Here is a 13,665-nt window from a genome sequence, read left to right as displayed (position 1 = left end):
CCCAAGCCAAACACATCTCCAATCTGGTTTCAGATTAGGCTGAACCTAAAGGTCTTCAGTTTGCAACCTCTGTCTTAAAGCAAGGCCTTTTACTATCTTAACCATGACATAGCTTTAAATTGGCCCCACAGAATTTCAGGTTTTTAGCAGAACTGAATCTTCATTTTAAAAACCAATTAAAGATGCTTTCCAGTGATCTCAGTAAATTGACCTAGTCAGTGAGAACGGTCATTTTTTCCCTTTTAATTGGTTAACTTTTTACCCTCTTCCGCAATAATTTTCATTTTAGGGTAGGTGGCAGGATAATTATTCAGCAGGCTCACCTTGTTGCTCAATTAGCACCACATTAGGAGCCTAGCACCATGGATAGTTACCATATCTGTTTAATAAAATGTTTAATGAAATGAAATCTGTTTCTAGACTATCTTAGCATGCTAGCTGATACTGATTCTGGGATATGTGGTAAGGGCCTCCCCCCCTCCCCATTAAATTGTATACTCAAGTAATCCAGTTTTGTGATTATTTACATTTGTCTTATTTTTTTCCCAGCTTATTGACATATAATTGACATATGACATTGTAGATGTTACAGGTGTACATGTGATGGTTTGATGCACTTATACGTTGGAAAGTGATTACCACCATAGCATTGGCCAACACTTCCGTCTTGTCACGTAATTACCATTTCTTTTTTGTTGATGAGAACATTTAAGATCTACTCCCTTAGCACCTGTCAAATGTCTGTCATCTTTAAGTAAGGAGGAGTAACACAAACATTAATATTACTTATTGGATCCTTATTATATGCCATCATTGCACAGAATGCTACATATATAGTAACTCATTGAATCTTCACAGAGCTCTTTGAGGCAGGTATTATCAACATCATCATCATCATCATTCCTGCTTTCTAGACATGGTACTCTGAGGTTAAGTAACTCACATCATTTGCCCTAGGTCCTTCAGTGTGTAAGTAGTAGAACCCAAAGGCAAGCCAGACAGCCTGACTCAGAGCAGTGTTCTCTGCCAGCCTGAAGCCCAGGGCTTTGCGGTATAACATGTTTTCTCTGAGTGTTGAAAACCGGGCATTATTTTGGATCCCACAGTGCCCTGAAAGTCTAGTGACAGAAAAGAACAAAATCCAAAGAGCACTGAGAAATGGGCTTGTATCCCCACTCCTCCCTCCTTCCCTCCTTTTAGTCACTCAGCTATGAGCTATAAGAAGATTCTTACTGGAATTTACCACACATATGGGGCTGAGCTACATAGTGCGCCTGATGTTCCCACTGAGACTCAAGGTTCACAATTGTTCATTAAAAAAGAGGCGGTGCCCAGGTGGCTCCGTTGGTTAAGTGTCCAACTCTTGATTTTGGCTCAGGTCATGAACTCAGGGTCATGAGATCAAGTCCCACACCGGGCTCCAAAATGAGTGTGGAGCCTGCTTGGGATCCTCTCTCTCCCTTTCTGCCCCTCCCCCCCTCAAAATAAATAAAATAAAAACATTAAAAAAAAATAGGTGGAGATAAACCTTCCTAGTAGTGTCTCCATTGAAGAGAACATATTTCCCCATTCCTTTCCAGACAGAGGGAGGAGACAAACCCATAGCTTGTAAGCAGACTGAATATTGGTTAATGTGGTCGAGGTATGATCTTCCATAGTTGAGTGAAAGGACATTAATGCAATATTATGCTAATTTGCTTAGTATGCCAGTGTTTTTAATGACAATATCATTAAAGTTGAGTATAATTTTTTATTAGTAAAGACCTTTCATCATAGATGTAGTCTAAAACACAACTCCCTTTTTTTTCAGTTCATGGTTAAATCAATGATAGCTATTTGGCAAAGGCTCAAAATGATCCCTGTTAACTTGTTTGTAATAGTATTTGATTTCTGTATGTGTTCAAACCTCCCAACAGGTACGTGTATGTATGTTTACTAATTGTAGCCAAGTGCATTTAAGCCCAGTGTTATTGGTGGGAAATGAAGCGTAAAACATGAAAAATGTATAATTATTAAGGGTTGAAATTATAGTTTTTAACTCCTTCCAGAAGAGGGATATTACGATGCAGCTTTGATTGTTTTTCATTTCAGATGAGTGAGGCTCCTAATTAAGTAAAATTCTTCCCTCTAATGGACATAAGTAAATTAACATATTGGTTCGCCTGTTAATATATGCTTTTCCATTGGACTCACGCTGTCCTCCCAATGCAGAGACAGGTAGCTTCTTCAGAACAAGATTAAAGAAAGCCCTTGGATATATCAGTGGGAGAACTTTGGTTGCTTTTTCTATTTTTCTCACCTAATTTTATAAATAAGGATCATAACAGTATCTAATCTCCATGGCATAACTTGTTCAACATTGAATGCATTTGCATGTGTATGTGTAACAGTTCTGTGGAATGCAGACCGTTAATGACCCTGACTTTTATTTTAGACGATCCATGGACACAAGGGACCAATCACTGCAGTGGCCTTTGCTCCTGATGGACGATATCTTGCCACCTACTCAAATACGGACAGCCACATTTCTTTCTGGCAGGTACGTGTAGATGCTGCAGGGTCCTAGGGTATACTGTATGTTTGCTTTTGCTACGAAAGGCTTCCTGTTCTGCCCGCCCTCCCCGCTTCTTTCAACAAATACCACATATTATTGCTGACTGCTTATGTGCTACATGCCAGCATGCAGGGTGCGCTGAGAATACAGTTAGCAATCTGGAGGTGGGGGTGGGGTCTGCTCTCACAGGGCTTGCAGTCTGTAAATAAGCAAGCAGTTACAATACAGAGGGGAGCCTGAGAATAAGGTTGTGGGACAGATTCACAGAGGAGGTGACATCCGAACTGAGACAGGGTCATGCTGAGTAAGGGCTGGATGGTAAGAGGAGGGCAGAGTGGGTATTTAGGGAGAGAAAGCAGGAGCAGCCTTTCAGTGGTAAGCCAGGGCACGGCATGCCTGGGGGCCTGGCCGGGAAGGCACAGGGCCAGGGAGGTGCTGCCCAAGGATGCGGGCAACCCCAGCAGGGCAGAGGCCAGGGAGAAGGCAGCGAGTAGTAGCTTCATATCCCGTTTATATTATCTCATCTGTTTGCGTTCTGAATTTCCCACATAATGCTCTTCATTCCTGAACATTTTCAAAACCCCGAGTATCGGGGCACCTGGCTGGTTCAGTTAAGTGTCCAACTTTGGCTCAGGTCATGATTCCGTGTTAGTGTGTTCGAGCCCCGTGTCGGGCTGTCTGCTGTCAGCATAGTGCCTGCTTTGGGTCCTCTGTCCCCCTGTCTCTCTGCTCCTCTCCTGCTGGTTCTTTCTCTCTCTCTCTCCTCTCTGCCTCTCAAAAATGAAATAAGCATTAAAAAAATTTTTTAAACAAAAAAACCAAAACCCCGAGATCATTGAGTGGCAGTTCATGAGGATGCCTATGTTTAATTGTGACTAAAATGCATATTAACTTTGAGCGCCTAATTTTTACAGTAGACCTTGTTTTATCCTCAAAAATTAATCTCCATTCCATCTTTTTAATTACCTTACTCCTGATAATTGGTAAAAAAAATTTAAACATTACCAACTCCCTCCCCGACGAAAAGCCAATTTAAAATTTTGTTATTACTTTTACTCTCCTAAGATGCACGTATGTGTTATGAGATTCAGTTTATTGCCTTGAAAGCTAAAAAAAAAAAAAAAAAAAAAAAAAAATTAAAGTTTAAATAAGACTTCAGCACAACCTGACGATGGTTTTTAAAAAATCAATAGCTAATAAAATGTAAAACAGATACAATAAATTGCTTAATTCACAACATACTATTAAACCGTGACAACTTCCAAATCTGTCACAGACTTTTCCCTACTCTTCATTTGATTTCGTTTTCCAGTTTGTTTTCTCGTTATCTTTTCTCCCAGAATATAGCTCCCGCATCTTAATTGGCTCCTATTAAACTCTCTTCCTCGGCGGCCTCCCCGGTGCCCGTATCCCTCAGTGGCTACCGTGGGACCCGTGGTTAGCGCTGCCAGCAGCCCCACGACGAGCCCGTTAGGTCCGTAGAGTGACCCTCGCACCAATGCTTCCTTAAAGGGTTTCCCCACCAAGCGTGTTTTCCACACGGTGGTCTCTGCACGCCACCTGTACTTTGACACACAGTTTCTGCTCTTCCCTGTGCCCTTGGAATCCCAGACGAGTGTTCACGTAAAGCTCCACATTCGTTCAAAACATCTCCTGGGCACCAAAGTGCCGGGTGCTGGCCAGTGCTTCAGGGGTACGGAGTCAGACAGTCCCAAGTCCCTGCTTTCAAGGACCTTGTGTTTGTCCACGTTGTCTTCTTTGGAATAAACAAACACAAGTCTTTTTGGTTTCGTTCAACGTGACTTCCTCAGAACTTCCTCAGAAATTTGTTATATAAAGGAACACCTCCTACCTTCGCCAGATTTGAAGCTGTTGCCGATATTTTCCTGAATTTCTGCGTGACGAATGTTTTTTCCCTTATCTAGCTACTCAAGGTTCTCTGGATGTGTTCATCCCTTCCTTGATTTTTTTGTTTTTTCTACTTGTTTCCACATTCCTGCCTAGTGCACTGAGGGATTTATGGGTAGCATCCTTTCTTACCTCAGAGCTGAAGCTCATTCATTACGGAGATGGTAGCTTTGCGAGATACCTCTTCTCATCCTCCACTTCCCCTCTTCGGGCTCCTGCTGCTGCCTCTGGGCTTTGCCGAGGACACTTGAACCCGTGCCTGTGCGTGTGGCGGTGCGCGCAGGGGGGCCACAGCGCACTTCCTTGGTGCACACGCTCATTGTGCTGTCCGCACACGTGGGTGTCCCACGCACAGAGCACGGGGACTGCTCAGGCAACACCCAGGTCTTTTTGCCTCTAAACCCAATGTCAGGATGGAAAATGCAACCCATGTCTTAAATTAATACCCAGTTTGGTCTTGAAATTTAAGCGGAAAGCACAGAAACATGTCCGCTTTTATCAAGAAAATACAATAAAACCTCTTCCAGAGTATACGTATAGGGGGGTTGATTTGAATTAAAGGGAGTCCAGACAGCAATGGTGGATCTCCCACTGCTTTCCCAAAATAGGCTTTGCTGATTTATTTAGATACATATTGTTTAGTTCTAGTGATGTATGATGATACTTTTATATTATTCCAGTAAATGTACTGTAATATATTTTGAAAACTTAATGAAGTCTTATTAATACAGGACCTTACAAAAGCTATGAGCTATTAAAATCTTTGCTGAGAAATGAGTGTTAATGAGAAATATCGGTTGGATAATTACTCAAGTGAGACTTAGTAAAAGGTTTGTGTGCAGCATTACTTACACTGAGAATTGCATTAAAACACTTCCTGTTTTGATGAATTACATCTGTATGTGTTTCTATGTCTTCAGAAAATAATCTGCACGGGACTGGTTTGGTGAAGCATTCTTTCTAAAGGGAAGGGAAAAACCAACGTTGCATTTTTGTTATTTACAAACTCAGCTACTGAATGATGTCATCAAGCAGCCTTCTAAGCCCTTTGATTCTCCAGCTACATATTCCTCCAAGTTGAATATTTCATGTCAGGGTATCTGTTCACATTTGAGCAAGGGGAATTGAGTAATGAAATCAAATACGGCCATGGTTCTCTCACCTAAATTTCACCACTATCCTCCAACTAGTGAATATCCTCTTTCAGAAATGCTAAAAATAAATTAGATGGATAGTGGTTTCACTTATTTTTATGTATTCCATCATAGAATAGAACACTATTCAGCCCTTTAAAAAGGGTGCTGTAGGGGCATCTGGGTGGCTCAGTCAGTTAAGCATCTGACTTCGGCTCCGGTCATGATGTCATTCGATCCCCACGTCTGGCTCTGGGCTGACAGCTCAGAGCCTGGAGCCTGCTACCGATTCTATGTCTCCCTTTAAATTCTCTGCCTCTCCCCCACTCACGTTCTCTCTGTCTCTCTCAAAAATAAATAAACATTTAAAAAAATTTTTTTTAAAGGATGCTATAAATCTGTGGCCATCAGCATCAACGTTTTGTGGAATGAAAAAGGCGGATTGTGAAACTGCCTTTTAATTCGAGCCTATTTACGTAAAACTCCTTAAATCTGCCTCTTACATGTACATATATTTGGAGGTCTAGAAAGAAGTTTACCAGAATGTTAGTGATTGTCTCTAGGAAGTAAGATTTGGGGGGATTTTTGCTTTCTCTCTTCTACTTCTCTTTATTATTTAAATGTTCCACAATGAGTATTTATTGTCCTTGTAATCAAGAAAAAATTCAGTGTTACCAAAAAATACTCTAATCCCGGGTAGTTTTTATTCATTTGAGGCTCAAACTGCCCTTTCCCATAGTTTGTAAGCCTGTCACTGGTCAAGAAAATACTAATATCCGATAACAAAACGGTTCATTGTCTCAGTGAGCGTTCTTTGAGCTTATTGGGAAGATGAATACTCACCCTTCCTACTTCAGGTTATCTGTCTTCAGAAGAGGTCACAGGGTAAGGATGGTCTGAGGAACAGCACGTTAGAGTGAACCTGAGGTCCTCATCCTTCCAGGGGCACGCAGCTGTAACAGTGCAGCGCCGTGTGGAATTTCATTCAGCTGTTCCACCGCAGGAAGGCTGTGTGACCCTTCCGAAGGCATTTATCCATCAGTTTATCAAATGGTTTATCAGTCATTCATGGGATGGCTCAGCTCAGAAGGAGATGCCAGGCGCAATGATGGACTTCTTGTTGAAGTTTTCCATTGGTAGCATTTCTGTAAGGTACTCTTAAGGTACTCTCTCCCTCTCTCTTTGGCCCTCAACCCAATTCTTCTATGTGGCTACATTTTGAAGGAAAGAAGTAAAAATAAGGAAGTGTCTGCGCCTATTGGGCACCCTTAGCATTTTGAGCCACCAGCAGAACTCAGGCGTCATCCATATTTTCATAGAAACTCCATAAAGAATGAAAACTCCTTTGTAGCTATTTATCAACTGAGAAATGAGATTTTTTTTTTTTTTTTTAAACACAGTGTGCCTGTTGATACCAGTTAATTTTAACCACCAATTTTCTGGGTCATTTGGATCTGTTCTATTAAAGAACTCAATTATCATGTACTGTTACTTTCTGTACAAGCGAGAGCCATCAAATCACGCTCACCACCGTTATTCATATATGAAATATCTGGGAACCCTCAGAAAGCAACAAGACATTGATTTTTGTCTTGCATGGAGTTCTTGGGAAAAGGGAAGGAAGCAAGGGAAGAAGTTTTTGGAGAAGGACAGTAAGGTACTGTCTGACTTTAAATGTTAACTTTAACAGAAAGAGTTAATGATAACCATACATTTGGTTTTAAAATGTGACCTCGTACACTAGTGATTTTTTTTTCACCTCTGTGTTGTGTTCGGCACTATTATTAATGCAGGAAAATCAGTAACATTAGTCATCTTAAAAGGGTTATTACTCAAGATGATTTAAATTGTGAAAATGTCAGTGGAGCCTGCATGCATCCTGCTAGAGATGCCATGATTTACGCCCTCTGACACCATCGTGCTGCTGAGAAGGGCCAGAAAAAAGAATGGCTTATATTTTGCACTGATCCAAATGCAGAGCATGATATCAGCAATAACACATCTTAAATGTCCTAGGATTTGCCAAGGTTTCGTGTGTCAAGCATTTGTGTCCATAATCTGCATGCTTCACACAAAAACCCCAGAATCTTCTGCGTTTAGATGATGGTTATACTGGAGAGAAGAGTTGGAAATGAAAATTAGTGCAAAGAAGACTAATATTTTTGAGACCTCTTTTCTTACGTGCTCTACGCTTTCCATGTGATTTGCAATAGCACAAAAGATGTGTATTAAAAAGACGTCAAGTAGTATGTAGAATCTACTGGATTCCTGTGACCCCGTCACTCAGGCTCCCTGAGATACCCGCCATTTAGTATTCACACTTTGACCAGAATGCATGGTTTGTTCACGGGCCGTAATTTCCATGTTATTTTTCACCAACGTGGATGGATTAAGAGGACTTAACATTCAAATCCGATCCCCAAAAGCCACCCAAAAGCAAATCAGCTGATTAAAAACATATGGCCAATAAGGTGTTAAAAGTATTCTGCCTTCAGCGTGGCAGCGAAACAGCGAGCCACAGATACAGTGTTAAGATGCAATTGATTCTCGGTTTCCCCTTGGAAATGAACTAGAGATTTCCAGAGACTGAATACCGTAAGAAAGCAGGTGAGGAGGGAAGTGTGGGTACCTGCGGAGGGGGTAGGGGGTTCTGTTTTGAGCTTTGATCCAGGCATGTGCCCACTTTGCTGCTTTTCCTTGAACAAGCCGTGAGTCCCCAGTCGAGTCTGGGTGGACTTGTCCTTCCCGGCTGCGGGGAGCACCGTGGCGACGCGGGAAGGGCCCACCATCGCCAGAGACTGCCTGGCCTGTTCAGTTACCGTCGGGAATTTAGCCCCCTCCTCAAAGACTGACGGCCTTTCCTGCTGTCGGGTGCTCCCCACGGAGTGAAATTCCTGTGGGCAGATGCTTTCACGGTAACAGCATCGCCAGGGTTCCGGGGCCGCAAGAGGCGCCCCACCCGGGGTTAGAACAGACTCTCAGCCAAGCCGGAGTCAGGGGCCGGCAGAGAGTGACCCGAGGCGTGAGTCACTGTACCCCGACGCGCGGCAGGGAAGGGAGAGGGTTCTGTAAGTGACGCGCGTGCTCTCGTGCCCCCGTGTCCCCCCAGATGAACACGTCGCTGCTGGGAAGCATCGGCATGCTGAACTCGGCCCCTCAGCTGCGCTGCATCAAAACCTACCAGGTGCCGCCCGTGCAGCCCGCCTCGCCCGGCTCGCACAACGCCCTCCGCCTGGCCCGGCTCATCTGGACGTCCAACCGCAACGTCATCCTCATGGCCCACGACGGGAAGGAGCACCGCTTCATGGTCTAGCGCTGGGGGCCGCTGCCCTGACCGCATCTGAGCCCCGTCCACTCTGGAGGCCGAGACTCCTCTGTCCTTACTCACCCGGATCGTTCCTCAGTGCCTGCCATGCCAGTGTCACCCCGGGGCGCGGCCGAGGCTGTGTCACCTCCACACGGTCCTCGGGGGGCGGACCCCCCGCCCGTGTCCCCCGTGATCCGGAGGCATGCACACCCCACCCTGCAGGAGCGGCCCTTGTGTGGACATTAGGTCGTTTTCCCCCCTGGGGGGTGGGGGGTGCCCGCGGTCCCTAGGAGCAGCCCTGTGGCTTGATGCACCAGAAGCCTCCAAATCAGTAAGCACTGTGATTGCGTTCCCAGCCCAGATCAGCATTTTCCTAGAGCTAAACCCCACCTCTGAAGTGCTGCTTGACCCTGGTCGTTGACATTGGGTTTTGACGTAATGTCGCAGTCCTAATTAGCGAAGTTATTTCCCTTTGGATTTTCTAAAATACATTGTTTACCGAAAAGATTCTGTGTTTACATGGTTGGGTGTTTTTTTTTTTTTTTTTGCCCCATGATTGCTAGGAAGCTCTTCAATCCAGTTTCCTAGGGTTTAACCCCTTGCTTCTTGATTAACACCTAACAGATTTGAGATCATTGAGAAAATATATTTAAAAAAAGAAAATACAGAAAAAAAAAGTTTCCCAGACAGCCTTCTAAAATGCCCATATCCTGCTTAATAATATATTTAGTAGTTTAAAATAAAAATCATCACTATTTATGATCTAGTTAATATAATTATCCAGTCACTATAATCTCTTAAATGGACTTTGATAATAAAGAATCGAGTTTGGAAGCATAGCATATACCTAAATAAGAAGTCCCTTGTGTCTGTTGCTAGAGGTCCTTTCAAGAAAGACCTTACCCCTTCCCTCCAGAAACCTTACAGACCCACAGTTCCCATGCCTACGACCTACATCAGTTATCATGTAATAGTTACAATTCAGCCTTTGAACTGATCAATTAAAGGAAAACTAAGACAGCATTTCTTTTACACAAGTATCCTAGAAAAATGGTACCCAAGACACAAGCATTCAGGAGTATGTAGAAAATGTGAGGGCTCTCAAATAATTTGAGCAAACATTGCAATGAGGGTGTTCATTACACTTCCAAGTAAGCTTTAACTGGGTTGCTCTCTTCTTATGTCAAATTATGCTGATTCTCAGTAATGGAAAAAAAAAATCCACAAAATAATATTTTGTATGAATTGCTCCTAACAAATCTTGATCTGTACATAGCTGGGGATTTGGTTGTTTGGTTGGTTGTTGATTGGTTGGTTAGGTGGGCACAATGGTTTATTAAGTGCAAACACAGAAAATGATTTATTCACAGAAAATATGCGAAGTTTACAGAGGAACCAAAATGATAATGGGAGCATTTAATTGGAAAAGCGTATATTGTCAGAGTTTATGTAACCTAGGGGGAAAAAAAAAGGATCACAGTCCAGGAACAGCTACATCTGTTACCGAAACAGATTTTTAAAGAACATGTTAAGAAATTAAGACCACCGGAACGTCTCTTTCCTTTGATACGAAGTACGTTATTTCCATTGGTGGCAAACCTCTCCTGTTCGTTGGTTTTAGACTTTGGGTGTTCTTTCAAAAGTGAATTTATGCCACATGCATGTACATTGTATTTATAAAGATTATATATGTAGTTTCCAAGGAAGAAACAAAGAACTATATACAGCGTAGGCTCTATTTGTCTGGTGAATATGCTGTTGTGTTCGATATAGATAGAGAAACCTGAGGTAAACAAAAGGGGCACATGGTTTTTCCAGCGGGCTCCTGAGTCTTCTCGATACCCAGCACGTGTTTACTTGGTAAACTTAAATAGGGACTAATTTATTCTAGACTACAAAGTTGTTTTGGAATGATGAAGTAAAAGTATAGAGAGATTTGTAAAACAAAATGCACTGGGGAAAAGATGTGAGATGGTAGGCAGGCCACCAAATACACGATGGACCGCTCCGCAGAAATCTGGAACAAAGCAGAGCCGTGAGGGCCTGGGGTAAAAACAATCTGGGCAGTGAGCATGGGCCAGCCTGTCCCACATTCTGCCTGCAAAGACAGCCAACATCATTGGCCAGTAGAACATCACTCTTATAAAACTTGGGTGGATGATGTTGGATGGCTCGACATCTCTAACTGCTGAGTGAATATTTGCATTCTTGTTAACACAGATCTCCCCTTGGCTATTTTGACAACTCTAGTCCCAGACTTCATCGCAGCTTAGACTTCTCAGCACTGAGGTAAACTTTGTATCGTCATCCCAGTGTATGCTTTTTAGTGTTCTGTTGATTTCGGTGGCACTGTATTTGGACCCATCCTTGTACATGTGGAGACATACGTGGCTTCACTGGTAGTTTAAAATGCAGTGATTGAACTGTGTACAGCGAGTGAATTAAAATGTCTGCCTCTCGAGACATTGCCACTTAATAGATCCTATATGTGCTGAACGCCCCTGTGTATATATGTGTGTTAAATAAAACTGAATTGTACTGAAGATTGTTTTTCTCATTAAAAACATTGTTCACTCTTCTTAAACATTCTCAGTTGAAATCCATATACCCCTTCCCCCCCCGACCCCGCCTACTCGGGTACCAAATTAAGCCTTGTATTTCTATGTAATTATTCACTTCCCTGGAGAGCTAGCTTCAGGAAAGGCTAACTTGTCACAAAGGACAGTAGAACAGTCCAGAAGGAAGAAAGACACTTCCAAAGTGTGAGGGGAAACAACAGCACCCTCTGTGGTTTGGGCAAGGGAATTGCACGCATGTTCCTTTATCTTTACCTCAAGTTGCTCCTAAACGGACTGTGAATTGTACCGTATTCTATTCCGTCAGATTTTGATGACGTGGTTGACTGCCATGGATGGGGGGCGATGGACGGAGATGATTAAATTCATTTCCTTTAAGAGTCGGCTTGGAGTTGAATTTGAATCCCTGGGGTAATGGATGTAATTGGTTTTCAGAAAAAGCAAGAGTAACAAAACAGGTCATCGTCGCTCAGAGAGGGTTATACGTGCAGGTGGCGAATGTGCTTCTTTACCTTTTCACATAAGAATGTAGAACAGCTTAAACTGAACCAGTCATCAGGTAGCAGTATACTTTTCCTTCAGAAATAGACAGACATGAAGGGAACTGACTGCCACATCTTCAGCCCTGTTCAGATGCCCAGTGTCCATCCCAGGAATTGCTTTAACGTCTCCTGGTGGCTTAAGTGTGTCCTTATAGGGAAAATAGGGGCAGTCCCAGTCCTGTATGATTGGTGATCACATAAACTGATCAAATGTGGAAAGGGCATGACATTAATAGGAAGGTAAAGCCAAGCAGTGCTGGATGAACTTTCACCTTTCACCCCTTCGGCTGACTGACAGAGCTGAGTGTTGAAGAAAATCAATACTTTGGAGCCAGGAGGGAAATATTTCCAACCTCTAACTAGAGAATGTATTTTGACAAGGCCAAGATAATCCAAGCTGCACAGGAGAAAGAGAAAAGAAGACTCATTTTTAAAGCTTGACACTTCAAGGTGTTTTTGTACAATGGTTTAGAGATCGTCAATACATACAAATACCAAAGGTCAGAAAGAAAAGCCAGAAGAATTTCAAAAATTAGATGTTCAGTTCTTTTTGCTGTTTACAAACTAAAAAAAAAAACCAAAAAACAAAAGAAAGACGGCAGAGAGGTGTGTGCCTGTAATTGTTGTTTAAATGAACCGAGCTCACAACGTGTGCTTGAAGGTTATCATCCCTCTTTAATCAAGCCTTACATTTTCTCGAGGCAGCACTATAAACATCGAATGCCTAAAAAGGTGTTTAGGCTTCTTGTTTCTGTACATTTTTTTCAAAGACCTGAATCGTTTTTTGAGTAGTTACACCATTTGGGGGCACATCTCGGAATCTTGATTTTTGGATTCACGTTGATCCTGCCAGGATGGACTGGTAAATCTTAGACCCTTCTTCGTATTTGGATCATTATTTGCATGAGAAAAGAGTTCGTGTGCCTACTGAACTTGAGTTGTTTCTAGTTGCCCCTAGTCCCTTTAAGCAAATTACTAATAAAAGTATTCTAATTAGTGCCCTGCTGAGTGAGAGGCTGACACATCTCTAGGAAGAAGGTTAGCAATTCGCTCCACTCTTACCAGCAAGATTAGATCCATTCATTCTGTGGACAGATGCCTCCATCAAACGGATATAGATTCTTTTCTTTCCTACAGATAAGAAAATGAAGTCGAAGGGTGACCATACCTTCCAGCCAAGCTCAGGACAAAGGACTCCTGAGTACTCTAAGTATCTAACCCTGTTTTCTCATGCAGGTGCAACAGAAGGCATGCCGTAAACATATGCTAATTGTGCATTAAAATAACAGTGAAAATACGGCCTTAATTGGTATGCCTTCTTTCTCATTAAAAAATTCCACTCTGGGGGCGCCTGGGTGGCGCAGTCGGTTAAGCGTCCGACTTCAGCCAGGTCACGATCTCGCGGTCCGTGAGTTCGAGCCCCGCGTCGGGCTCTGGGCTGATGGCTCAGAGCCTGGAGCCTGTTTCCGATTCTGTGTCTCCCTCTCTCTCTGCCCCTCCCCCGTTCATGCTCTGTCTCTCTGTGTCCCAAAAATAAATAAAAATGTTGAAAAAAAAATTTAAAAAATTCCACTCTGTTCTGAGAAGATAGGTCTGGCTGGAGATTTTAAATTTTATGTTTCAAAAGGAGGACAGAATACTGAGG

The 13,665-nt window shown here is 42.8% G+C and overlaps 1 protein-coding gene across 1 annotated transcript in view; it reads left to right on the top strand.

Moving 5' to 3' along the window:
- The window catches only part of WDR7 (WD repeat domain 7), a 357,963-nt gene extending 346,518 nt beyond the window's left edge, over positions 1-11,445 (top strand). Inside the window, exons 27-28 of the mRNA XM_047086392.1 lie at positions 2,435-2,539; positions 8,705-11,445. Coding sequence (XP_046942348.1) covers positions 2,435-2,539; positions 8,705-8,908 — 309 coding nt within the window. The 3' untranslated portion in view covers positions 8,909-11,445. The remainder of the gene's footprint in view (positions 1-2,434; positions 2,540-8,704) is intronic.
- The last annotated feature ends 2,220 nt before the right edge of the window (positions 11,446-13,665 follow it).

Source organism: Lynx rufus, unplaced genomic scaffold (genome assembly GCF_022079265.1).
Source record: "Lynx rufus isolate CCGP_SWC_20201006 ecotype Redwood Valley unplaced genomic scaffold, mLynRuf1.p SCAF_20, whole genome shotgun sequence".
NCBI classification, from domain to species: domain Eukaryota; kingdom Metazoa; phylum Chordata; class Mammalia; order Carnivora; family Felidae; genus Lynx; species Lynx rufus.
The sequence above is the reverse complement of the archived record's forward strand: the minus strand, read 5'-3'. Positions and strand labels throughout refer to the sequence as shown.